The sequence below is a fragment of the Martes martes genome, assembly GCF_963455335.1.
Source record: "Martes martes genome assembly, chromosome: 13".
NCBI classification, from domain to species: Eukaryota; Metazoa; Chordata; class Mammalia; order Carnivora; family Mustelidae; genus Martes; species Martes martes.
This window is the reverse complement of record NC_137901.1, coordinates 87,808,412-87,833,139: the sequence shown is the minus strand read 5'-3', so window position 1 is coordinate 87,833,139 and position 24,728 is coordinate 87,808,412. Positions and strand designations below refer to the sequence as shown.

Below are 24,728 nucleotides of genomic sequence, written 5' to 3'. Positions count from 1 at the left end.
ACACGAGGGGCTCTTGCGGCTCCTGCTACGCCGTGGGTGCTCTGGAAGCCGTGGCCCGGTGGTCCGTGTGGCTGCGTCCTGCTGGGCTTCGTCTCCCACTTTGAAGCAGCGCGTGGGTGAACACACGAGCACACGTGTGCGTGGGTGGAGGCGGAGGGACCCGTGTAGGTCTGCTGGTCACGCCCGCGTCATGCCTGGGGAGCGCGAGGGGGGTCCCCGAGTGGAGCCTGCCGGGCTCACCCCCTCTGCGCCTGCAGGGCACTCCGGCCGACGTCCTCTACAAAGGCACCATCACCAGGATCATCGGCGAGGACAGTCCCAGCCGCCTGGACCGCAGCCGGGAGGACAGCCTGCCCAAGGGCCACGTCATCTACGAGGGCAAAAAGGGCCACGTCCTGTCCTACGAGGGTGAGTGCTGTCGCTAGCGGCCTCGCGGGGCTCGGGGTTGCCTTCCTCCTCCTCGTCTGTGGGAGTCTTCCTTGCCCAGGAAAGGATCTCTATGTGGAGGGTTGATGGCACGGGAGGAAAGTTGGCCCTGTACCCACGGGGTACTTAGGGGGAGCGCAGCAAAGGAAGCCCCCCAAGAGCTCTCAGGATGCCCACGCAAGATGCACACAGGAGTTACCTGTGAGCTCTGAGTCATGGAAACCCACTCCTCCAGCATGGCTTGTCCACCAGACCCCAGGCTTTGGTGTTTCTGGAGTTGGTCAAGAGAGAAGGGTCCAGAAAAACACGGTCAGGGTAAAAGGCAGCCAGATGTCTGTGGAAAACTCATCTGGGGAGTTTGTGCCCCTCCCGTAGGCCGGAGTGTCAAGAACCAGGGCGAAGCGTTTTATCCCTATTTTATGGCCGTACGGGGATACCCAGTGGTCCCTCTATGTGGCCACCCTGGTGGCCCCTTGAGAGACAAGGAGGCTTGGGATCAGGGAGGAGGATGTCTGGCCCGTGGAGGTGGCTGCACAGGGAGCGCAGGGTTGGGTGACTGCATGAAGCCCAACCAGAGAGGTGGTGAGCTCCCTGTCCCTGCAGGTATGTAAGCCAGCGGCAAGGAAGTGTTGGCCTACCCTGCTGGACACGGGGGGAACTGAGGCCCAGAACTTCCAGCAAATGCTGTGCTCTCATTGGTAGCCTATAGGAGGCCACCAGGGTGTGATGACCAGAGTGACCCTCCTTTGCCTCTCGCCCCCTCTCCCCTCCTGCATTCAGGGGCCACAACCAAGGAGCCCCGCACAGAGGGCGTTGAGGGAGGACAGAGCCGGGATGTGAGCTCCCGGGCAGCCCTCTCAGGGGCTGGCCCTCTAGGGCCCTGTGTCGCCTCTCCTCTGCTGAGCGGGCACCTTTCCTCCTCTTTGCCCGCCTCTGCCCGCGCCCCCTGCCCCTCAGCACTGGGAAGTGGTCGTGGTACCATGGAGCTGAGGGACAGGCCAGGGGCCGCGTCTTGGGCACCAGGCGGGCACGTGGCTGAAGGGCCTGCAGTCGAGGCGCGCGGGGAGGACGAGCACGGCCTCACCTCAGGTCTCCGCCCCCGCCGTGCAGCCCCCACGCTTCTCAAGCTCTGGTCTGGAGGGGCCGTTTGCGCCAGGCTTCTCGTCTCTCCCGTGCTTCTGGGTTAGGGGGCAGCAAGCGAGGGGCAGGCAGTGGGGGTGGGGGGCCCTGGCAGCCTGGACAGGGGCTTTTGTTGCCCTTTATGGATGCGAGCCCCCCGGCTAGACTTCCGATCTCTCCTTATGCGTGTATATATATACGTATGTATAGTTGTTCGTCTGTTTTTATCTGAAATCTCCATGTTTAAACATCAGCGATTAGTCTTAAGAAAAGTGGAGAGCTGCAACACAGTATGTGTGTAGGCCCCCACTTTGTAGCCTGTGGAGTGCATCGTGAGAAGTAACGAGGGGGAGAACCTGTTGTCTTCCAGGGCAGGACGGGGGCCGTGGGGAGCTTGCATCTGCCGCTCTGGGCAGGGACGGGCCCCTGGGGAGCCCCAGCCTGCTGGGCAAGGTGGCCTTAAGACCCTCAGCCTGTCTGGGGGGCCAGGGTGCTCAGCCCAGGGTTCCTCCTGGCTCGGTGAGGCCACGTCTGCCGTGGACAGCTCCCCCCCGAGGTGGACTTGGTACAGCAAACACACGTGTGTGCACACGTACCCGCATGGACACAGACCGGCACAGGGCCCATTTGTGCACCTGGCCTCAGTCTCGTCTCAGTGGCCGGGCCCGTGTGTGTATGCACGCACGTGCACATGCTCACACCCAGATGGTCGTGCACACGCCATACCTTCCCGCTCCCCTGCTCATGCACACGTGTGCACTGATGTTCATGTCACGAGCCGGCACCTGTGTGAGGCGGTGTCTGTGCACAGGCTCGTATGGCCATGTGTGTGGTAAGAAGCACACACCTGCTGATGGCGGGTTGGCGTTCAGGGCGCAGGAAGCTTTTGTGTCCTAGCCTGGCGGGGGGCCCGGCTGGCCTGCAGGCTGTGGGTTCCCTCCGGAGGGCCCAGCCGGGCCCTGTGACCGGCCCTGTTGACTCCTGTCCCGGATCCCCAGCGGCTTTGCTGGGACTGCACCCCGTGCACCAGACCGCCACCCCTCACCACAAGCACGGTCTGGTTTCCAGGTGGCATGTCGGTGTCCCAGTGCCCCAAGGAAGACGGCAGGGGCAGCTCAGGACCTCCGCACGAGACAGCTGCCCCCAAGCGCACCTATGACATGATGGAGGGCCGTGTCAGCAGAGCCGTCTCCTCGGCCGGCATCGAAGGTGGGCGTCCTGCCCGGCTCCCTGCCCCAGCAGACACAGAACCCCAGCGGGCCTGGGACCTGCCCTGGGGCGGCTTCCCAGCTCAGTGGCTTAGAGCGGCAAAGAGAGAGTTTGTCTCTGCCCCCCCTTGGAGGGAGGTGGTGGGATGGTTCTCCTGATTGTCCTGATAGGTAAACTGAGGCTAGGCTTTGCTGAGGCTCCCTCTAGAGACAGTACAGGGCCCAGGAGATGGGACACTGCTTGCTGAATCTCGTGCTGCCCCACTGCCACTGTGTCGGGGACGGCTGTCAATGACCGAAGGGACCCATGCTAGGAAGGGCTGGCTCTGATCCCAGCTCCTGTCCCTGCCTGAGGCTGGCTGAGAGACCCTCGGAACCATGACGCTCTTGCCCCTCCCCCAGGTCTCATGGGCCGCGCCATCCCGCCTGAGCGACACAGCCCCCACCATCTCAAAGAGCAGCACCACATCCGAGGGTCCATCACACAAGGTGCGCCCCGCCCCCCGCCGTCCTCACAGCAGCCGCAGCCAGTGAGGGTGGGGGGTCATGCCAGCGTGGCGGGTGACACGTGCCCGTGGCCCGTGCGGGTGCAGGCCCGTGCGTGCAGAGCAAGGGCGTGTCTGTCCTACTGAAAAACAGAAGGGGAGAGCGGGGTGCTGCCCGTCGGCCTGTCCTGCGCAGGTGTTGTTTCGAGCATCTGTTCTGGGCTGGGCCCTGGCCCTGCTGCTCCTCCCGTCGCCGGATGTGGGACCCGCAGTATCACAGTGACGGTGCTGTTACCGCACCCCCCAAACTCTCTTGGCTGCTCGGTGGCGAGCTAGCTACTGCGGCGTCCCCTTTATGCTTTCTGTCCGCAGCACCTCACTGGGTGTGTGCCCAGTCCCTGGTCCCATTTTACACATGACGGGACTGAGGCTCAGAGAGGTGCAGTCGTGTGTTCGAGGCCCCATAGCAGGCGGGGATGTGGTCCCAGGGAGACTGGCCCCAGAGCGGCTGGGCCGTGGAGTCCCCAGGTTAGAATGGGCACGGTGGGCTGCGGAGTTGAGCGTCAGCGCCCCGTCCTCCTCGGCAGGGATTCCGCGCTCCTACGTGGAGGCCCAGGAGGACTACCTCCGCCGGGAGGCCAAGCTCCTGAAACGTGAGGGCACGCCGCCGCCGCCCCCGCCGCCCCCGCGGGACCTGGCCGAGGCCTACAAGGCCCGACCCCTGGAGGCCCTGGGCCCCCTGAAGCTGAAGCCGGCCCACGAGGGGCTGGTGGCCACGGTGAAGGAGGCCGGCCGCTCCATCCACGAGATCCCGCGCGAGGAGCTGCGGCGCACGCCTGAGCTGCCCCTGGCCCCGCGGCCGCTCAAGGAGGGCTCCATCACGCAGGTACGGGCGCCGGAGGCCGCCAGGCTGGGCCGGGATCGGGGGTGGGGGTGGCTGTGAGCTGCTGCTCTGGCCTCTGCAGATGGGGAAACTGAGGCTCCGACTCCGTGGGTGCCCCACCCGAGACGGCGCAGCTGCTCGTTCCTGGGCCCCGCGGGGGGCCGTGTGCGTTCCGGGCTCCACGCCGAGGCCTCTTTACCCTCGGCCTCCTCTGGTTCTGGTTCCGCCCCTGTGAGGTTCCTACCCATTGCCCCCATTCTTCAGGTGGAGAAACTGAGGCAGCCTGCCAAAGTCCCAGAGCTAGCCATAAAAATAAAAGGCTGCTGCTGACTGGATTTTTGCTCCGGGTCCCGGGCGGCCTGAGCGCCTGGCGTCATGTCCCGTTTCGCCCCCACAACCACGCTGTGAGGTGGTTCTCTTACTGTTCCCGTCGTGTTGGTGCATAAATGGAGGCTCAGAGACTTGCCTGCGGTCCCACAGCACGTGAATGGCGGTTACGAGCCTCGAGTCCAGACGTGCCTAGATCTGCAACATCTGTGCCTCTGGGCGTCTGCTTCCCCCACCGGCAGGCTGCACCCCCGCGGCCCGCGCCCCCCGAGAGGCCCCAGCCTGATAGGGTGTGACCAGCTCCGAGCGTGTGAGGAGGGAGCTGGTCAGAGGAGACATGGAAGGGCCACTGTCCCTTCCCGTGGCCAGAGGCGGCCCGATGGAATGAGGAGGGAGAGTGGGAACATCCGGGGGGCTGCGTGGCTATGGGGCGGGCAGGACTGGGGAGGGTGTCCCGGGAGGCCGGCACAGCTGGGGTTAAGGTGTGTAGTGCCGGGAGACAGGAGGAGCCATCTTCCCGAAAGCGCCCAATGCCAGGGGACTGGTTTGGCATCCAGGCTCAGGGCGGGAGTCCCCCGTGGACCCAAGAGGGAGGCCAGCCTGCTTCTACAGCATTCTTAACACCAGGGGTTTCCCTTTCTTATGAAAATGATTAAAACATTTGTGAACAAACTCGGAGCTCTGTCTCCAGAGACACGGGGCCCCACTGTACCCGGGTCCCCAAGCTGCTGTCAGCAGGGCGGGGCTCCTCCCAGGTAGCCGGCTCGCGTTCCGGTCCGTGACTCCCCATTTCTGACCTCTTCTGGCCAGAGAGCAAACAAGCCTCAGCCCAGTCCTCTGAGCCTTGGGCCCCCCAGGCGGCGGAACCGGGCTTTGTTGCTGAATTTTCTGGCGTGGCATCGAATGGGCCCGGAGGGTCCCAGACTGATTGGGGGGGGGTGTTTCTCCACATGCAGGGGCCAACAGAGGGCCCCCCACCTGCTTCAGGGAGGGCTGACCTGTGAACTTTGTACCCCTTCGGCAGCCCATCCAGGGGGTTCTGGGGGCCAGGACAGGGCAGTGATGTGTGTGCTGATCCTAGGTTTAGCGAAGTCCATTGTCCCTCGGCCCCTGGCGATGGGACGCGTGGCTCCCCTCGCGCGGCTGTGAAGCAGGGGCTCAGAGCGGTCTTGTACTCGGCGCTCACAGCCCCTTCTCTCCAGGGCACCCCGCTCAAGTACGACACTGGCTCGTCGTCTGCCGGCTCCAAGAAGCATGACGTGCGCTCCATCATCGGCAGCCCTGGCCGCACGTTCCCGCCGGTGCACCCGCTGGACGTGATGGCCGATGCCCGGGCACTAGAGCGCGCCTGCTACGAGGAGAGCCTGAAGAGCCGGCCGGGAGCCGCCGGCAGCTCGGGGGGTTCCATCACCCGGGGCGCCCCGGTCATCGTGCCCGAGCTGGGCAAGCCGCGCCAGAGCCCCCTGACCTACGAGGAACACGGGGCGCCCTTCGCCGGCCACCTCCCGCGCGGCTCGCCGGTGACCACGCGGGAGCCCACCCCGCGCCTGCAGGAGGGTGCGTGGAGTGCAGCGGGGGGATGGGCTGGCTGGACTCCCCTGCTCGGGACACTACCTCCCCACCCACCCTCTGCTTAGGCGGGAAACCAGGGGCACCCGCGGGGCTACCACATGCCTTCCACCTGCCCAACCCAAATTATACTCAGAATTATCTTCGCCTCCCTGCTACCTCCAGACCACCACGATTTCCTTCCTGGCCTCCCCGACGCCCCTCCTGTCTGGCTATCATCTGCACCCCAAACGCAGCCAGAATCGCCTTTGAAAAGCTCTCATCAGACCATGCCGCTTTTCTGCTTAAATCTTTCTGGTGACGTCTCGCTGTGGCCATGGGGGTCCTGTAGGACCTGGCCCTTCCCGAGCCCCATCTCTCTGTCCCCACGTTCCTTTATCCACCCCAGACTCAGCAAGCCGGCTTTCTCCTGTTCCTTGACTTTGCTCAGGGCCTTTGCACCTGTTGTTCCCTTTGCCTGAAACCTCCCCCAACTTTTAGATCGTTACCTCAACGACTTCTTTCTGTCCTTCAGGTCTCTGTGCAAAGTCACGTTTTTGGGGAGGCTTTTATGACCCTCCCCCACTATTCTGGTCACATTTTAAGTTTTCTCTGGAGCATTTATCCCTCAGAAATTCTCATTCAAAGACTAGTTTATCACCTCTCTCCACCATTAAGTAGCCCGCTCCATGCAGGATGGGTTTCCTGCCGTTTTCTTCACAGGGGTGGCTCCAGCTCTTAGAACAGTGCTTGGCCTATGGTAGAGACTCTACAAATATTTTTTTGATTGAGTGAATGAATGAATGAAGGGAACAAATGAGAGCATGAATGCGTGAATTCTTTTAAAGAACAAAAACACAGAAGCAAATGAGTAAATGAGAGAACCCAGGAGCTGAGAGAGGAACAGGCAAAAGGAGTCCTGGTCCCCGGACCCCAGAGAGCCCACCCTCAGGTGGCCTCCCATGGGGGCCGCCTCCCACCCTCGGCGGCCCCCGTGTGGAGAGCTGTGACAGCCCTGGCACAGGGCTCCGAAGCTTACCCCCCTTGGCCCGTCCCCACAGGCAGCCTCTCATCGAGCAAGACATCCCAGGACCGAAAGCTGACGTCGACGCCCCGTGAGATTGCCAAGTCCCCCCACAGCGCCGTGCCTGAGCACCACCCCCACCCCATCTCGCCCTACGAGCACCTGCTTCGGGGCGTGAGTGGTGTGGACCTGTACCGCGGCCACATCCCGCTGGCCTTCGACCCCGCCTCCATACCCCGTGGAATCCCTCTTGATGCAGGTGATTGTCCTGGACCCATAGAATCCCACAGCAGGGCGTGAGGGGCTTCGTCCCTGTCAGCCCAGGGACTCCTCAGGCATCAACTAAGCTTTGCTAGATGGGGAAACTGAGGCATAGAGGTGGAGAGACCCAGGAAGGCAATCACGTGAACGGTTCAGGTTAGAATGGAAGTTCTCATAGGACTCTGAGGGACGCATGGGATCAAATGTTTTCCAGTGGTTTTCTTTCCTTGCAGAACTTATCAGTGCCTTTGAAATTATAAATGTATCCAAAAAAGGGCTGAAGTGTTGGATGCATCCTATAGGTATCTTAGTGACTTACATTTTAGATGCCCGTGGTTTGGGGGAACTTCGATCTGAACTACATTATCAGTAAAAGGTACCCCATGTGTTTTGGAGAGTGAGGCCTTTTCCATGTCCAGGCCCTCAATTCTGGGTTTGGGGGTTATTTTGGGAGAAGCCGACAGGGGTAGGCGCTGGGAGGCCATCTGACCTCGCCCCTCTCCTCGCTGCAGCCGCTGCCTATTACCTGCCCCGACACCTGGCACCCAATCCCACCTACCCGCACCTGTACCCGCCGTACCTCATCCGCGGCTACCCTGACACGGCCGCGCTGGAGAACCGCCAGACAATCATCAACGATTACATCACCTCGCAGCAGATGCACCACAACGCGGCCACCGCCATGGCCCAGCGAGCGGACATGCTGCGGGGCCTGTCGCCCCGCGAGTCCTCACTGGCCCTCAACTACGCCGCCGGCCCTCGAGGTGGGTGCAGCTGGGCGGACCCTCCCCATCCACACTCGGCCCTAGTGCTCGTCTGCCCGGGCCGCTCGGCGGTGTACAGAACACGGGTGTATGGACCGAGGCCGTGTGGTGTGGGCCCCTTAGGGGTCTGGGTGGTGTGACCGCCCCGAGCACACACAGACCCGACAGGTGGTGGAGAGTGCTGTGTGTGCTGTGAGTGTGGGTGTCTGGTAACTGTGTGCACCGGTCTATGTGAACTCCGTCTATGCGGCTCTTGGCATTATTTTTTTTTAAAAAAAGGATCGAAATAGGCTGCTTGTGTTTCTGGTCCCTTGATTTGCAAACAGCCTGTGGTTGCTTTGTAAGTACGTTTAAGTCCTCTGGAAACTTCTGGAATGTTCCTCTGGAACAACCAAGTACCAGTTAGGGTCCGTTTGGAAGAACCAGTCGTGCGAGGTGTGTCAGACAGGGGGCACTGAATGCAGGAACTGATCATATGGGGTGAGAGGCCGGAAGGGCAGGAAGGACGTGCCAAGGTGATGCAATGACGTCAGCTTCGGGACACAGAGCTCTTGGGCTTTGGGAGCCAAGGGGAGGTGGTGCTGCGGGAGCCTGGCATTCGGGCCCCTCCTGCAACCCCCGCCCCCGCCTCCTCTGCCAGGCATCATCGACCTGTCCCAAGTGCCACACCTCCCCGTGCTGGTGCCTCCAGCACCAGGCGCGCCCGCCCCCGCCATGGACCGCCTCGCCTACCTCCCCACGGCACCCCAGCACTTCAGCAGCCGGCTCAGCAGCTCCCCGCTCTCCCCAGGTAACGCCCCACCCCCACCCTGGCTTTGGGGCCCCGGCGACCGAGGAAGGTGGCCGGGTGCCCTCTGTCCACCCCGGAGGACGAGTCTGGGCCCTCCCTGAGCACCGGACTGAATCACAGGACTTTCGGTTGCCAGGGGGTCCCACTCACTTGACGAAAGCCTCGGCCACCTCCTCGTCCGAGCGGGAGCGGGAGCGGGACCGAGAGCGGGAGCGTGAACGGGAGCGCGAGAAGTCCGTCCTCACGTCCGCCGCCACGGTGGAGCACGCGCCCATCTGGAGACCCGGTAGGGCGTCCGACGGCCTCGCCCCGGGCCTCGGGGGGTCCTCGTGGGCCGCGTGAGGCCCCCCCTGACGCCGCAGCCTGTCCCCACCAGGTACAGAGCAGAGCAGTGGCGGCGGCGGCGGTGGCAGCGGGGGCGGCGGCAGCAGCGGCAGCCGCCCCGCCTCCCACTCCCACTCCCACCAGCACTCGCCCATCTCGCCCCGGACCCAGGACGCCATCCAGCAGAGACCCAGCGTGCTGCACAACACGGGCATGAAGGGCATCGTCACGTCCGTGGAGCCCAGCACGCCCACGGTCCTGAGGTGGGCCAGGTTGGCACCAGGGAGGGGACGGGTGGGCGGGTGGCGGGGGTGCAGATGGATGGGTGAGTCAGGAGGTAAATGGTAGAGGGTGATGGGCGGGAAAGCCGGTGGGTGGACGGCGGGTCAGTGGCTGGGAGGCCGGAGCGCAGATGGGGGTGCAGAGGGGTAGATGCTCGGGGCGGGCGGAGGGCGGGGCAGCGAGAGAGTGGGCAGATGGGCAGGGGCTGGGTGAATGGGCAGATATTTGGGAGATGGGTGGGAGATTGGGTTAGAAGGAGGGGTAGGTAGGTAGATACACAGATTCTTGAGTGGGTGGGTGGGTGGGTGACAGGTGGTAGGTGGGTGGGTGGTGTGTGGACGGCGGCTGGGCTGGACGAACCGGTAGGTGGGTGGGTAAACAGGACAGTGGGTGGCTGGGTGGGTGTCTGCGTGGGTCAGGTGAGGGGATGGGTGGATGGATAGCAGGTTGGGGGGGTGGATGAGTAGGTGGTGGGTTGTTGGGTTCAAGGATAGAGTCCCTGGAGAGCCGAGGGACAGACAAGGAAGGGCTGTGGGAGAGACTCTCTGGTCCTCCCCTGACTTCAGGAGGGCCCTGCAGGGAGGAGATGGTGTCCGTCTTCCCTGGACAAAACCTAGGGGTTCTCTTAAGATGGGAGAGTGTCTCCGTGTCCCATGTGTGCCTCCCACAGTCCACTCTCACAAGGGGCCCAAGTCCCCTCTGGTGACATTCCCCCCCCACCCCAGTGCGGGGCACAGCTGCCTAATGCTGGGGAGGGAGCGTCCCCGGTGCCCCTCCCTGCCGGGGTCCTGTTCAGAGGCAGGTGCTGCTTCCTCCAAGGTGAAGTGTCCGTTCATGCAAGTACCCTCCCCCCATTTGGCTGCTCTAAGTCCTACCCACCACCCAACGGCAATTCCCGGTAGGGGAGATGACAACCTCGTTTCCCAAAAGCATCGGCTGTGCCTCCCCGACTCAGATACACAGCAGTTACACGAACAGAAGCACCTGGCCGCTTAGAGCACGGTTACTGCTCGTGCGTGAAGGCCAGCTGTCGCCCCACACCAGCGGGAAGCCGGTCGGGGGGCGGTCGGGCCTTTCCCACTGGCAGCTGGAGTGAGGGTCAGTGAAGGGCAGGGCACTTCCTCATGGAGACACGGGGCTTGACAGAAGGGCCCGGAGGGCTGGAGTCGGGCCAGCTCGCGTCCAAGCGCCCGTGTCCTCATCTGCGAAGCAGGGATTATTGTATTACCGTGCGGGAATCACAGAGCATACGTTTGTGCGTTCCTTCTTCCTGGCCAACCTGTGCCGGGTGTGGGGGACACCGTGATGCCATCCTGCAAGTCCTTCTGGGGCTTATCTTAGGGCCTAGACCAGACAGCAATCAGGGAAGGCTGTTTGGAGGAAGAGGCACGTGACCCCCGAGAGCGGCCGTGCTGGGGTGCAGTGCTGGCAGGCATCTTAGAGAGCCCCGTGTGGCCCCGGTGGCTGGTGTGGGAGAGCCGGGCCCTGCTGCCCTCTCCTCTGACCTCCCAGCTCCCGTTCCCCCAGCATTCTCGGGGCCCATGCCCCCGGTGTTGGCACTCTCCATGTGGCTCCTTCGTCCCCTCGTGTCCTGAGCCGCCCGTGGCTCCCCTGCCAGCGCGTTAGCTTGCACCCTCCCTTCACCCCGACTCGGTTTTGAGCCACACCCCGAGAGCTGCACGCCTTCTCTCTGACCTTGCATACGGTCTGCTCAGCTAGAATGTAAGGTGCTTCTGTCTGTTCGCTGCCATATTCCCCCGCGTCAGAGCAGTTTCTAGAACAGTGCCGAGCAGGAGGAGTGCCGTAGTGCCGTAGGAAGGCCATGGCGGCAGGGCCTCGCAGCCCAGGTGGGGAAGGCAGGCTTATCCCTGGGCTGCGGAGACCCATCGGGGTGCTGAAGTGTGAGGGGAGTGACCCCACCTCGGCCTCCTGGGTCCCCTCCCCACCCACTGCGGCAGCTCCCGCAGTCCCTTGACCACCTTGACCGCCTTTTCTCCTCCCCCAGGTCCACCTCCACCTCCTCGCCTGTCCGCCCGGCTGCCACATTCCCACCCACCACCCACTGTCCGCTGGGCGGCACCCTGGACGGGGTCTACCCCACCCTCATGGAGCCCGTCTTGCTGCCCAAGGAGGCCCCGAGGGTCGCCCGGCCAGAGCGGCCCCGTGCAGACGCCGGCCACGCCTTCCTTGCCAAGCCCCCGGGCCGCGCGGGGCTGGAGCCCGCCTCCTCCCCCAGCAAGGGCTCCGAGCCGCGGCCCCTGGCGCCCCCCGGCTCCAGCCACACGGCCATCGCCCGCACCCCAGCAAAGAGCCTCGCACCCCACCACGCCAGCCCGGACCAGCCTGCGCCGCCCACCTCGGCCGCGGACCTGCACCGGGAAAAGACTCAAAGTAAACCCTTTTCCATCCAGGAACTGGAGCTCCGTTCTCTGGGTAAGACCACCCTGACAGCGGCCACCTTCATAGACGCGATAATCATGCGTCAAATTGCTCACGATAAAGGGCCGCGAGAAGGAGGTTCGCTGGCCAACGACTCCCCTCGCGATGGTAAGACTTCCGGCCCCGTCGCCCACCCACCCCGTCTTGTGGCCTAAAGATATTTTCAGATCTCTGCTTTTGATTTTTCCCCTCATTTTTCGTTGGTTTTGGTATTTCGTTTTGAAACGCGTCTTCGTCGATTGCACGCCCTGATGATGGTTTTATTCCTCAAGCTGCCGCCCACCCCTGCCTCTGGTCCGGGGGCATCTCCTCATTTGCACATTGTTTTATCATGATTTTTTTTTTTTTTTTGGATTTTCGCTTTTTTTTTTTCCTTTAATGAATGGATCTGTGATTTTGACTTCCACTGCGCCTCCCATCTCCCAACCTTTGCGCCTGTGTTTGGGGAGCAGGGAGCGGGGCTGCAGAGGGGCTCGGGCTGATGCCTGCGGCCGCGTGGGTGAGTCTGCTGTCGAGGACGCCCGCTGAGGCAGACGGTCCGGGAGAAGACAGGGAGGGGCGGAAAGCAGCGAGTCTCCAGGAGGAGCCGAGCCCTGCACCCTGCCTGGGTCGTGAGGGCGTCTGGGGTGCCCCTTGCTGACTTGCTGCCCAGCATCCCCTGCCTCCCATCTCTGGCCCCTGCACTGGGTTCCCGTTTGCTGGACCAGGGGCTTCTGGGACTGTGGTCCAGGCGGGGTCCCGGGACCTGAGTGTCCCTGCCTGCCACACCCCCCACCAATCTCACTCCTACATTCCCCTCCCTAGAGACAGACTCCTCTTTTCCCCGGCGCCCACCATCTGGGTGGGTCTGTGTTTCTCGCCGTCCCTAGGTCTGTCTCCCATCTCCTGGCCTGCCTGCCTGTGTGTCCAACTGTGTTTCTCCTCCACCTGTCACTCTCCCCACCGTTCCGTCTCTCTCCTTTCTCGCACCCCCACCCCCGGCCAGCCAGCAGCCCTGCTCTGGCTCGCTCCCTCTCTCCATCTGCCCACAGCCCCCCTCCAGTCTTGGGGACCCCAGCCAGCATGGAAGGGTGGACCGGGAGGGGCGGCCCCAGCCCCAGGTCCTGGCACTGGCCTGACCCAGGGCCTTGCCCACCGTAGGTTACCATGGCGGCAGCTACAGCCCCGACGGGGTGGAACCTGTCAGCCCCGTGAGCTCACCCAGCCTGACCCACGACAAGGGGCTCCCCAAGCACCTCGAGGAGGTCGACAAGAGCCACCTAGAGGGGGACCTGAGGCACAAGCACCCAGGTAGGGCCCCACCCCACCCTAGCACCCCCATGCATCCTGCTGAACCACAGCTCTGGGAGAGCGGGATTGCCATCGCCCCTTCGTGCAGGTAGGAAAACCGAGGCTCCCCCGAGCCTGACCTGCTCCCCTCTGCCCGCAGGCCCCAGCAAGCTTGGCGGTGAGGCTGCCCACCTCCCACATCTGCGGCCACCGCCCGAGAGCCAGTCCTCGTCCAGCCCGCTGCTCCAGACCACCCCAGGGGTCAAAGGTCACCAGAGGGTCGTCACCCTGGCACAGCACATCAGTGTAACTACCCCTTCTCTGACCTCATCACCTTTGAACCTGCGCAGGGCCGAGGTCCTAGGGAAGGTGGGGGGGGTCTAGGGGGTAAACCGAGTCCTGGTGGCCTGGACCCAGGAGGTAGGGGATGGCGAGGGCAAGCCATGCCGGGGGTTCCAGAGTCCCAGACTCAGACACGGTTGCTGCCCCACATCCAGCTGATGGGGCCTCAGGTGCGTGAGTCTGTGACCCGCGTCTCATGTACGCTGGCCAGGGGGATCTGGCCCACCCAGGGGCTGCCACTGTGAGACCTCGGGCCACGGCCACCACCCTGAGCCCACGGGGACACCGAGGCTGCTGCAGGCAGATCCCAAAGCACCAAGAACCAAGCCCTGTTCTGTCCCCGAAGCTCAGCCTAGCCGTTGCCCACACAGAAGGTTCTGGTGGGATGGCGGCTGCCTGGACCTGTGCCTCTCTCCCGACCTTCGGCCTGCAGGAGGTCATCACCCAGGATTATACGCGGCACCACCCACAGCAGCTCAGCGCGCCTCTCCCCGCCCCCCTCTACTCCTTCCCTGGAGCCGGCTGCCCCGTCCTGGACCTCCGCCGCCCACCCAGTGACCTCTACCTCCCGCCCCCAGACCACGGCGCCCCGGCTCGTGGCTCGCCCCACAGTGAAGGGGGCAAGAGGTGAGTGTCGGGGGCCGTTCAGCTGCCGGGAGGCCTTGGTCAGACGGCGCCATGGTGGGGCTGAGCAAGCGGCAGGGCTGCCCGCTGCTGTGGTATAGATGAGAAACTGAGCTCAGGGGCACGGGGGGGTTTGCTCAAGGCCACAGCGCCGGTGGGGGAGAGCTGACAGGCGCCCCGCACTCTCTGGGTTCCGGACACCAAGCTAAGTACTTGCCGTGAGTTAACCAGGGTTCTCTGCCCAGCCCAGCGAGGGCAGGCCACGTCCCATTGTCACCGAGGAAAGGACCGAGATATGGGGAAGCGAGTCCATTTACCTCCAGGGGCACAGCCAGCAAGGGCCAGAGCTAGGACTGGACCAGAGCTGTGTGCTCAGCCTCTCTGCAGACACATGCGCACACTGACTTCTGGGGCCCCCCCAAGAGCTCTGGGGTTGGGGGAGGCCCCTGACTCGAGGGGGGCGCTGCATGAGTGAGGCTTGAGGGCAGGAAGACAGCGGCGGGGACAGTGAGGTCCCTGGCACACGGGGGGGCAGCGGGGGTCCGCTGCCACCCACAGGCCAAATCCAGCGACAGTCCAGGGGCGGAAGGTCGTACAAGAAGAAACTAGAGCGGAGGCCACACGTGGCCCACAAAGTGTGGCCGACAAAGCCTGGGAGAGCAGCTCTCCGGCCCTCCGCGGGGAGAGCAGCTGAGCTCTGATGCGGAGCAGGGCAGGGTGGGGAGGGGAGTGGAGAGAGTGACACATCCCTGTGTTGTTCCAGGGGAGAGAGCGCTGAGCTCTGACCACAGTGGGGCCCCTCTCTCCGCTCAGGTCTCCAGAGCCAAGCAAGACGTCGACCCTGGGCAGCAGCGAGGATGCTATCGAACCCGTGTCCCCGCCAGAGGGCATGGCTGAGCCTGGGCATCCCCGCAGCGCCATGTACCCGCTGCTGTACCGGGATGGGGAGCAGGCAGAGCCCAGGTACCTTTGGCCTCCCACCCCGCCCCTGGACACTTCAGACACGGTCCCTTCGCCCCCTCGTGGCCTCGGTCCCCACTGTGCTGTTGAGGGTTGGCATGGGTTTACGGTGCAGCTGAGATCCCTCGGGCCTGCTGAGCAGATGCCCCAGCTTGAGGGAGCTCCGTGGCAGCTTTGTGTGCCTTGGACTGGGGTGTCTCGACTCAGGCCAGGCCCCTGCGCCAGCACCTGCTGAGGACCTGAGCGATAACGAGCTGAAGGTGCTCCACCACTCGGGTCGATGGGGACAGAGAACAAGCCAGGTCCGCCAGCCTTGGGAAAAGACGTGGTCTGGGTGCGCGCCCAGTTCCTGCAGCCCTTCAAGGGGCTGTGCTGTTGCAGGTAGAGCAGCATGACCCTGCAGAGCAGCTGGGGCTCTCCAGAGACAGCCTGAGCCCGAGGGTAGGTGAGCTACAGAGAAGGTTCAGGGGATGTGGAGACAGGAGACGGTGTCTGAGAAGCGAAGGCAAAAGGCGTGGGGCAGAAGCTTGGTTCTGAATTTCTAAGGCCGCCAGGGGATGAGTGCCCCATCGTCAAAGGTGTGCACGCTCAGCCCCGAGCAGACTGACCCGGGGTATCTGATCTTCGCAGCAGGATGGGCTCCAAGTCTCCAGGCAACACCAGCCAGCCACCGGCCTTCTTCAGCAAACTGACCGAGAGCAACTCCGCCATGGTCAAGTCCAAGAAACAGGAGATCAACAAGAAGCTGAACACCCACAACCGGAACGAGCCAGAGTACAGTAAGCAGCGCCCCCTCCCCCAGGAAGCTGGGGCCCCCGTGGGGCTGGGCGCCGGCACGGGGCTGGAACCCACAGGGTACTTTATAAAGCCAGGTGCACCTGCCGACACCTCTCCCCCTGGCCCTTCACCCCACGTTCGCTGAGCCCCTTGGGGGCTGCCCCTGCGCTCTCGGTGCTGGGCACATGGGGTGCCCACGGCAAATGCTTGCATGAGTGGTTCTCGCTCAGCCTCCACACTGGGTACCAGGGACTGGGGTCCTGCCCACCCCAGGGCCCTGTGTGTCCCCAGCTCACATTGATTTGTGATTTTTCATCGTATTTGTGATTTTTCCCTCATTTTATGTGGCTAGTGGATGTCAGTCCTAACTCTGCTTCCCACGCCCAGCGCAGCGACCCGCACATAGCACAGATCCTAGCACAGAGGAACCTGCCGCAGTCCCCGGCTGGGACTGGTTAGCTGCGGCGAGACTGGGGGTGTCGCAGAGGCTTTTCGGAAGCTTTCCGGGGCTGGAGCAGCAGCCCTGCAGATAGTCCCCGGCCTGGCCTGGTAGCTCCAGAGGCCTGCCCCCGACCTACGGAGTCTGTGTGCGCTGATGCACTTTGCTTAGACCAGATGGGGGGAGGGCGGGGGCAGGTGACTTTTTGGGACCTGTGGGCCCCTAGGCCTTACCCTAAATCTTGTCACCCGCCCCTCCAGATATCGGCCAGCCCGGGACGGAGATCTTCAACATGCCTGCCATCACCGGACCAGGTAACTGTCCAGCCCGGGCTCCAGGCCACCAGCCCCGTCCCCGCTCTCCCAGTCCCCCCTCCTGGCTGCACGCTGGGGAGGTTGGGCTGCTATGTGGGATCTGAAAGGACACTCAGGGAGTGTGGCCTGGGAGGTCACCGGGGCCTCACCCCAGCCACAGGCATGCGGACTGAGACCTTTCTTAGTTCAAGTGTGTCCTTCCCTCCGGACTCCACAAACCCAGCAGCGGGACATAGACTCGCACAGAAGCCTGGGGAGATTTTGCAAGGGGTCTGCATTGGCATCACATGCCAGGGCCTCCCGGTGTGTTTGGTACAGAATCAGGGGCACACACAACTGTCTGGAAACACCAGCTCTCTGCCGGGGCTTCCAGCGGAGGTCTGAGTGTGGACCGCGAGCGTGGGCGTGGGCTTTGTACACGGGTTTCTCTCAGAGTCCACGTGAGTGCTTTTATAGCGAGAACATCTGATTTATTCAAAAATTCAGAGCAGCTGAGGGGACGACAGAGCTGTAGTACGGAGATGGGTGAAAACCCACAGGCATTTTTTAAACTAAAACTTCAGCCTGCTGTGATGTTTGGGATGTGGGGGGCCCTCGGGGTTGGGTCCCCAGCCGCTGGTAGGGGCCACAGTGTGTGTTTCTGCCGCTGCCTGGAAGGTTTCAGGGACTGGCCTCCCGAAGTCCTGTGTGAAGAGACTGAGCGCAGAGCAGAGCCGGGGCTGCCCACGGGGACAGCCCTGCCTGGGAGGGGTGGGGGTGCTGGGGTCATTTGCAGGGCTGTTTCCTTTGTGCCCTGGCCCTTTGGTGGGGGTCCAAGGCCAGAGGAGCAGAGGGCAGCCGGGCTGGCCTTCCCGGGGGGCCATCGGGACCTCAAGCCCTGGGAAAGCGGTGAGCAAAAGACAACCACTGGATTTTATCGAAGGGTCATTAGGGCCTCCAAGTGGGGGTCTCGACTGGGGCTCGCCCGCCTGTCTACCCAGACCAGAGCCAGGGGCCGTCGCCGAGCCTCGGACAGCAGGGAGGAAACAATTTGGTCGAACCGATGACATGGTTAGAAATGAAAGTTTCCGGAACATTGCAATTCGTGATACGGGCCGTGGACGCACAGGTGCATCCGTCCGTAGAAGTTCCTGCCGCGCTGCCATGAAGATCTGTGCTAAGGCCTCCTTGTAAATCCCGTTCGGCTTCCCTGTAAGCAGTCGGCGCACACGCTCCGGTGTCCCCACGTCCCGGTCTCTGTGCTCAGCCCCCGTCAGACTTTGCCTTTGTAACTGGAGGCCGTCAAGCTTCCTTCCCGCCCAGCCCCATCCGATCGCGCCCCCGTGACCTGGGGTGGAAGGCTCGGGAACATCTGGGATCGCTAGATGCTGGTCTACCAAGAAACCGCCGCGGCCTGTCCCCGTCACGTCATCGTTTCCACTCCGCACTGTTTTCTTTGTGTGGAGGAGCACGAGTGCTTTTTTTTTTTTTCTTTGCCCAGTGCTCACCCCTGCTGCAAATACTGCTTTTTCATGAGAGACAGGGCTCTTTTTTTTTTTTTCCTTTTATTTATTTTTTTTGAAGTGCTGGTGAAACGTGGCCAGGACACAGCTCAAAAGGTGGTGAGAGCGTGTCCCTGGCTGTGACCAAGTTTGAAGCTACAAGGAAGAAAAGATAAACAACGCTGGGAGCACACGGTTGCCCAGAAGTGTGCAGAAGTGTGGTTTCCAAAGCCACGGAGAAGCCGCCCGTGGAGTTCACGGACGAGCCAGGGCGGGGACAGAGAGCCCGCCCGCCGGCCCCCCGCTATTCCTGCATTCCTGGGGCGCAGCTTTGAAAATCCGTGCACCCGTTGCCTGAGGACGGCAGGCAGAGGGGGCTTGAGCGTTGTGGGCAAAGTCTGGTTTAGCAAAAATGTAGAGAAGAGACGCGTCCCCAGGTTTGCCAGAGTTCCCAGAATGATCCCCAAGGAAACGAGAAAGGGACAGAACACTTGGTGAATGAAAAGGGGTGAATTCACGTGGCGGCGATGTGGCGGGGGTCTGGCAGGGGTCTGCCAGGGACCAGTCTCTTAATTTGGCCACTTGGCGAAGAGGTGGCCGGGCTGGGGGCGGTCACGCGAGTGTCTCTAGCTCTGCCCTGTCCCCCGCACGCACCGTAACTGCATGGCTACGACCCCCACCTCACCGTCCCGTCTCTGCACCTCTCTCTCCTCGTGGCTCCCGGGCGGGGGAGAGGCTGGGGGAGGAGAGTTAGGCCCAGAGTGGGGAGTGGGGGGTACGGGGGGCTGAGGGGGCTGAGGATCCTCGACCTCGCGGGGGTCACCGTCCCTCCCAGAATCTCTTCCTCAGCCCCCACCAGCCCCGGGGACCCAGGGTGGATGCCCCATGCCCAGGACGGAGCTCTGGCTTGACCTGGTTTCCCAGCTGTGTCTCCCCAAACAGGGCGTCCCCTCCTCTGACTTCTGCCCCCGACATACACACCTGTGCATACACACACACACACACACGCACACACACACCCTTTCCCGACTCCTTCTTCAAGGCCATTTGGAATTTTTAGAGAGTAGCAGCCCCAGCTGGGATTTCGGGGCCGGGTGGCGGGTGGGGGGTGGCGGGTAGGCTTCTGAGTTCCCAGAGGGCAGAGTCAGAGAGACTGGGAGGGTGGTCATCTCGCCTCCCAGCCCCCCAAACCCCAGGGCCTGAGTCCGAGGGGGTCCCCACCCCATCAGCAAGCCGCAGGAGAGTGAGGGGGGGGACAGGGAAATGAAGAAACATGTTGCTTTGCCGAAATGTGCTCACTGTGTATTCTCTCTTCTCCTCCCCTCCCCCCGCTTCTCTCTCCCTCTCTCCGTTGTCCCTCCGGCCCCTCCTGGCCCCTGTGTGTGTGTCTCTCTCCCAGGCCTCATGACCTGCAGAAGCCAGGCGGTGCAGGAGCATACCAGCACCAACATGGGGCTGGAGGCCATTATTAGAAAGGCGCTCATGGGTAAATATGATCAGTGGGAGGAGCCCCCGCTCAGCGCCAATGCTTTTAACCCTCTGACTGCCAGTGCCAGCCTGCCCGCCACTATACCCATAACCGCTGCTGACGGACGGAGCGAACACGCACTCACCTCGCCAGGTCTGCAGGCCTCCCCCGCCTCGGTCCTCCAGCCCCACCCGCCCCGTCTGTCCCCACCCCAGTGTCATTAATCTTGTGCCTCCGCGTTCCTCTGACCGACCCCCTCCAGCTTTGGAGCTTGTGACTTTATTTTTGTGCGTGTTTGACATGGGTCTGGGGTCGGCTCTCCCCATCGGGGCGGGCGCGGCCCCGGCCCTCCCCTTGCCCACTAGGTACAAAGGAGCTGCTGCTTTTCTAAAAACACTCACTGCCTTCCTCCCCTGCTGGACACAGGTCCCCCAGGAGGCCCTCGTCTGGGCCGGCTGCATGTCTCCTTGGAGGAGATCGGGCTAGAGTGAGGACCCACTTGTGTGTGGATCGGGGGACCCTTCCCGGCAGCCAGGCCTATGGGTCCCACATCTGCAGGGGCCGTCATGTGGGACCTTGGCTGGCCTGGGACCTGATGGGGAGGACACCGTGCCTGTGTGCAAGCCCCAAAGTCCGATGAGTCGGGGAAAGCAGAGGGGCCAGCCCCCTCTCTGCCGCAGGTCCCCGGTCCGTGCTCTGCATGTCTGAGCACGGAGACCTCGGGCTCATTTGTCTGACCTAGACAGTCTGGTCCTAGGAAGTTTCTGGACTTTGTGGGGGCCTAGGCCTGGCCTCAGGGGTCCCAGCTTCTCTGCAGAGGGCCTCCAGGCTTCCCAGCCCGAGCATAGTCCTGGGGCAATGGTCAGGGTCAAGCCAGAGCCCCAAGGCTTCATGCTCAGGGTATCGGCCTCTGGGTGGGTCGGTGGGCCTCAGGGCAGCCTGAGCGGCCTTTGAAAGTAGTTCAGCCCGTTCCCCTAGTAGAAACCCACCCACGTCCAGAATCAGGCCCAGGGCTGGACCTGTCCATCTGGTCGACATCCTCGGCATCCCGGCAGGACCGAGCTGCCGTCGTCCCCCTCCATGGGGGCCCAGGAGGCAGGCAGCCAGGGCCACACCCACCCCGCTCTCACCCTGCGAGTGCTGTCTTCACAGTCCAACGTGGCCCTTTCCCTGCAGGTGGTGGCGGGAAGGCCAAAGTCTCTGGCAGACCCAGCAGCCGAAAAGCCAAGTCCCCGGCCCCGGGCCTGGCGTCTGGGGACCGGCCACCCTCGGTCTCCTCAGTGCACTCGGAGGGGGACTGTAACCGCCGGACCCCGCTCACCAACCGCGTGTGGGAGGACCGGCCTTCGTCTGCAGGTGGGCATGGGGCGTGGCGTCTCGCTGGCTGTCCGCCTGCCAGGTGCACCGGGGCTCGGGGGCCGGGGTGGGGGGGGCTTCCCGAACACCTGCTGTGTGCCGACATGTGGTCTGGCCTCGTCTGAGAAAACTGATGTAGGTTCAGGAGAGCCCTGGCCCGAGAGGCAAGGAGACCCCCTGCTGGTCTAGGCCCCAGGTGGCCAGAGCACGGTATCAGTGAGCAGAGATGAGCAGGGGTTTTTTGTTGTTTTTAAAAATCTTTTATTTATTTACTTGAGTGAGAGAGAAAGAGAGAGCATGAGAGGGGAGAAGGTCAGAGAGAGAAGCAGACTGCCTGCTGAGCAGGGAGCCTGATGCGGGACTCGCTCCCAGGACTCCAGGGTCATGTCCTGGGTTGAAAGCAATCACTTAACCAGCTGAGCCACCCAGGCGCCCGGGGCAGTTTTGAGGAAGCTCACAGGAGTTAGGAGGAATTGGGACAGTGGGGGGGGGGGAACAAGGCTCAGGCTCAGTCCCCAGGGTGGTAGACAGGTGGGCCCGGGGGCCTCCTGACGGTCTCTCCTGGTCTCTCCGGCAGGTTCCACACCATTTCCCTACAACCCCCTGATCATGCGGCTGCAGGCGGGTGTCATGGCCTCCCCGCCCCCACCGGGCCTCCCCGCGGGCAGCGGGCCCCTTGCCGGGCCGCACCATGCCTGGGACGAGGAGCCCAAGCCGCTGCTCTGCTCGCAGTACGAGACGCTCTCCGACAGCGAGTGACTGTCAGAACGGGGTGGGGGGCGGCGCCAGGGCCCAGCGAGTGGCCAGAGCAGCCGGGCAAGGAGCGGGGCAGCCGCCGACTCCCCCCACCGAGGAAGGAGCCCCCGAGTCTGCCTGCGCGCCCATCCGTCTGTCCGTCCAGAGCCGGCATCCTCGCCTGTCTAAAGCCTTAACTACGACTCCCGCCCCGGGCTGGTCCTGTGCAGTGACCTTACTCAGGGGATGTTTACCTGGTGCTCGGGTGGGGAGGGGCCGGGGAGGGGGCGCGGCGGTGTGTGGCGGCCACACGCACGCAGCCGGGGCGGCCAGGGACCCAAAGCAGGATGGCCACGCACCTCCCACGCCACTGCCTCCCCCCTTAACACATTTGGAACCAAAGTCGAAACTGAGCTAGCAGCCCCCGCACCCTCCCTCCGTCCCCATTTCGCTTCTCGCTCTGGACAGACGGACACGGGCCCTGTCCAGCCCCCAGCGCTCTCGTCCCGGTCTCCACGGACTGCCCCAGTCAACGAGACTGCTGGAAACCCAGCTGGGCCGGATGGGCGGGCGAAAGGGCCGGGTGCGGTCTGGGGCGAGCGGACGCTCCGAGGAACTGGACTGTTTGTCTCACAAGGCGCTGCCGCAGCGGTGGGAAGGAAAGGCAGGTGTAAATGATGTATTGGTTTACAGGGTATATTTTTGATACCTTCAATGAATTAATTCAGATGTTTTACGCAAGGAAGGACTTTACCCAGTGTTATTGCTGCTGTGCTTTCGATCTCTGCTTACCGTTCAAAAGGCGTGTGCAGGCCGCCAGGCAGTGACCCCATCGTCCGCAGGACTGAGGGGGGCGGGGCTGTGGCTCGCGAGCACCCCGCGCCCTCCCTCCCTCCCTTCCTTGGGCAGAATGAATTTGATGGGTACTCTGTGACCGCCATCTGCGCACGGCGGTGGCATTCTGTCATTTACACACGTTGTTCTCATTAAAAAGCGAATTATACTCAAGTTACCAAGGCTGCTTCTCTCCCTCAGCCTGGGCAGCCTAGAGGGCGGGCGACTGAGGCCTTGGGGGACAGCGGGAGTGCAACCCGGAGGGGCAAGGGAATATCCCCCCGAAACACACCAGACGTGTCCCCCTGCAGGCGAGAACTTCCAGCAGTAAGAATGTCACCATGAGGGGATCAAACAGTCATACCCACGGCGGGAGTGTCCGATGTTCGTGCCCGTGGGCGGACGGTATAGAGTGGCACACCTGGTTCGGGCATCTGACATGCACATCTGGGGGGGGGTGGGGGTTGCGTATTCAAGCCCCCAGGGAGGGTTTCCCGCTCTCACGCCCACGGAGAGAGCATCGCGGTCACGTTCAAGACAGTCACCACCAACTCGTAATCGTTGAGCACTTTTCCTTCCGCTCCTGCCAGCGTCGTGTTCAGAAAGAGACCCTTTGCCGTCCCCGCTCGCTTTGAATCGAGGCAGAAGAGAGGACAAGCCGCACCTGCCTGGGTCTTGGAACAGCCGCCCAGGTGCACCTTCCTGAAGTTTTGGTGGAAGGTGTCCCCGCAAGGCGCCCCGCGCTTCGCCTCCCTCGTTCCTTACAAGCAGAGCCCGGGTGTCAGAGAGGCCGTGGTCCTTGGCCACGGACAGAAGTTCTTGGGTTGGCTCCGGGCGCCGGCAGCCTCGCTGTGATCCCTCACCGCCACGGCCACTTCGTCTCCCACCACGACCTGTGCCGTGTCCTCCAGACTCTCGCCCGGTCCTGGGTCACGGACGCCAATGTCAGCCCACACCGCCCGGCTGGGTGCCTGACCAGGGGGAGGTCAGGAGTCCTCCCCGCCCACCATCCTGTCTGCAGGCGCGGCGCGTGTGCGGGTGTGTGCTGCGGGCCCTCGGGGGTGCCCGCAGACTGCTCCCCCGTCAGGGTTCCTGCCCCCTGCTCTGGCCTGGCCTCGGCCCCCTGCAGCCAAGAGCCAACTAGCCGCCTGTCGGCCACCCCCACGTGTCGCTGGCCTGAATGTGGACTTTGTGCCCGCCCCCTCCTGAAGCAGAAGTCCGAGAACCTCCAGCCCATCAGAGCCAGGGTCGCCCCTCCTTGTGGCTGAGGGGCCATGAACTTGGGTCCCTCTCAGGCTCCATCTGCAGAGAGCCGGCCCGATGTGTGCACAGCTGGCGGGCAGGAGGAGGCCTGTCGGAAACCCTCCAGCTGCCGGGCCCAGTCCGGGTCTGCTCTTGGGGGCGGCCCTGGTTCTCTGGGACCTTGGGCCCCTCAGGAGCTCTGAGTTCGGGAGATGGGCTCTCTGACCATCGTGGGGGTCTAGGTCTAAAGGGAAGCTCACAAGATCTGGAGGTGGGCTAAGCCTGGCGGTCATGGTCCTGGGATCCACCCTGTCCCTCAGCCTCTCGGCCCGGGATGCTGGCCCCTTGGCCCACCGAGGGACAGACGCCTCCAAATACCCAGAGAGGGGACTTGCCTGGCCCAGCCCGCTTGCTAGCAGGCTGATGCGTCAGGCCAGGCCCCTGGGCTGAAGTACTGAGGCTGGCAGGCAGGTGGCAGTGTCGGGCCAGCAAAGGGCCCTGTCCCGGCTGCGGCCTCCCTCCACCCGGGGCGTAGGCCAGCCCCCCATCTGGAATCCAGGATGGGTCAGGCTGTGTTGGCCGCACCAGCCACCAGGGTTGGGCCACACATGCTGGTGCCACCCAGGATCCTGTGGCACCTCCCTCAGCCGCAGTTAGACCAGAGTGATCTGGAAGTGGGGCCCAAGTTTCAGCCCACGTGGTCCTCTCCGCCAGCCCCCGTATCCACGGCCTCAGGGCTGACACCATCTAGCACCTCTGTCTGTCTTCCCCTGCGGGCCGGTGGCCCTGACCCAGCATGGGGGTGTTTGCGGTTGTAGGGAGAGCTCACGTCCACCCTATGTTCCAGCCTCGACCAACCAGTCCTCAACCCACAAAGAGTTCATTCCACCCCCGTCCTGTTTGCTTTTCTCATGTCTCCATCTTTGAAACTGAAATCTGTGCTGTTCCCCAGACCCTCATCTCCCTGGAAAACTCCTACACACACATCAAAACCCAGCTGGGACAGT

General features: G+C 63.2%; 1 protein-coding gene across 4 annotated transcripts in view; it reads left to right on the top strand.

Annotated features, from left to right (window-relative positions):
* Positions 1-22,656, top strand: part of NCOR2 (nuclear receptor corepressor 2) — a 208,972-nt gene extending 186,316 nt beyond the window's left edge. Inside the window, exons 27-46 of one of the 4 annotated variants that reach the window (XM_080821217.1) lie at positions 258-408; positions 2,614-2,754; positions 3,156-3,242; positions 3,826-4,124; positions 5,651-6,005; positions 7,058-7,279; positions 7,794-8,045; positions 8,686-8,835; positions 8,972-9,121; positions 9,212-9,422; positions 11,447-11,874; positions 13,021-13,170; positions 13,310-13,455; positions 13,925-14,118; positions 14,929-15,078; positions 15,706-15,854; positions 16,552-16,605; positions 19,486-19,572; positions 20,731-20,910; positions 21,488-22,656. In XM_080821217.1, the coding sequence (XP_080677343.1) occupies positions 258-408; positions 2,614-2,754; positions 3,156-3,242; positions 3,826-4,124; positions 5,651-6,005; positions 7,058-7,279; positions 7,794-8,045; positions 8,686-8,835; positions 8,972-9,121; positions 9,212-9,422; positions 11,447-11,874; positions 13,021-13,170; positions 13,310-13,455; positions 13,925-14,118; positions 14,929-15,078; positions 15,706-15,854; positions 16,552-16,605; positions 19,486-19,572; positions 20,731-20,910; positions 21,488-21,669 (3,738 nt within the window). In that variant the 3' untranslated portion in view covers positions 21,670-22,656. Of the gene's footprint in view, positions 1-257; positions 409-2,613; positions 2,755-3,155; positions 3,243-3,825; positions 4,125-5,650; positions 6,006-7,057; positions 7,280-7,793; positions 8,046-8,685; positions 8,836-8,971; positions 9,122-9,211; positions 9,432-11,446; positions 11,989-13,020; positions 13,171-13,309; positions 13,456-13,924; positions 14,119-14,928; positions 15,079-15,705; positions 15,855-16,551; positions 16,606-19,485; positions 19,708-20,730; positions 20,911-21,487 lie in introns of all 4 variants that reach the window. The other 3 variants (XM_080821215.1, XM_080821216.1, XM_080821214.1) reach the window with 3 other exon arrangements.
* The last annotated feature ends 2,072 nt before the right edge of the window (positions 22,657-24,728 follow it).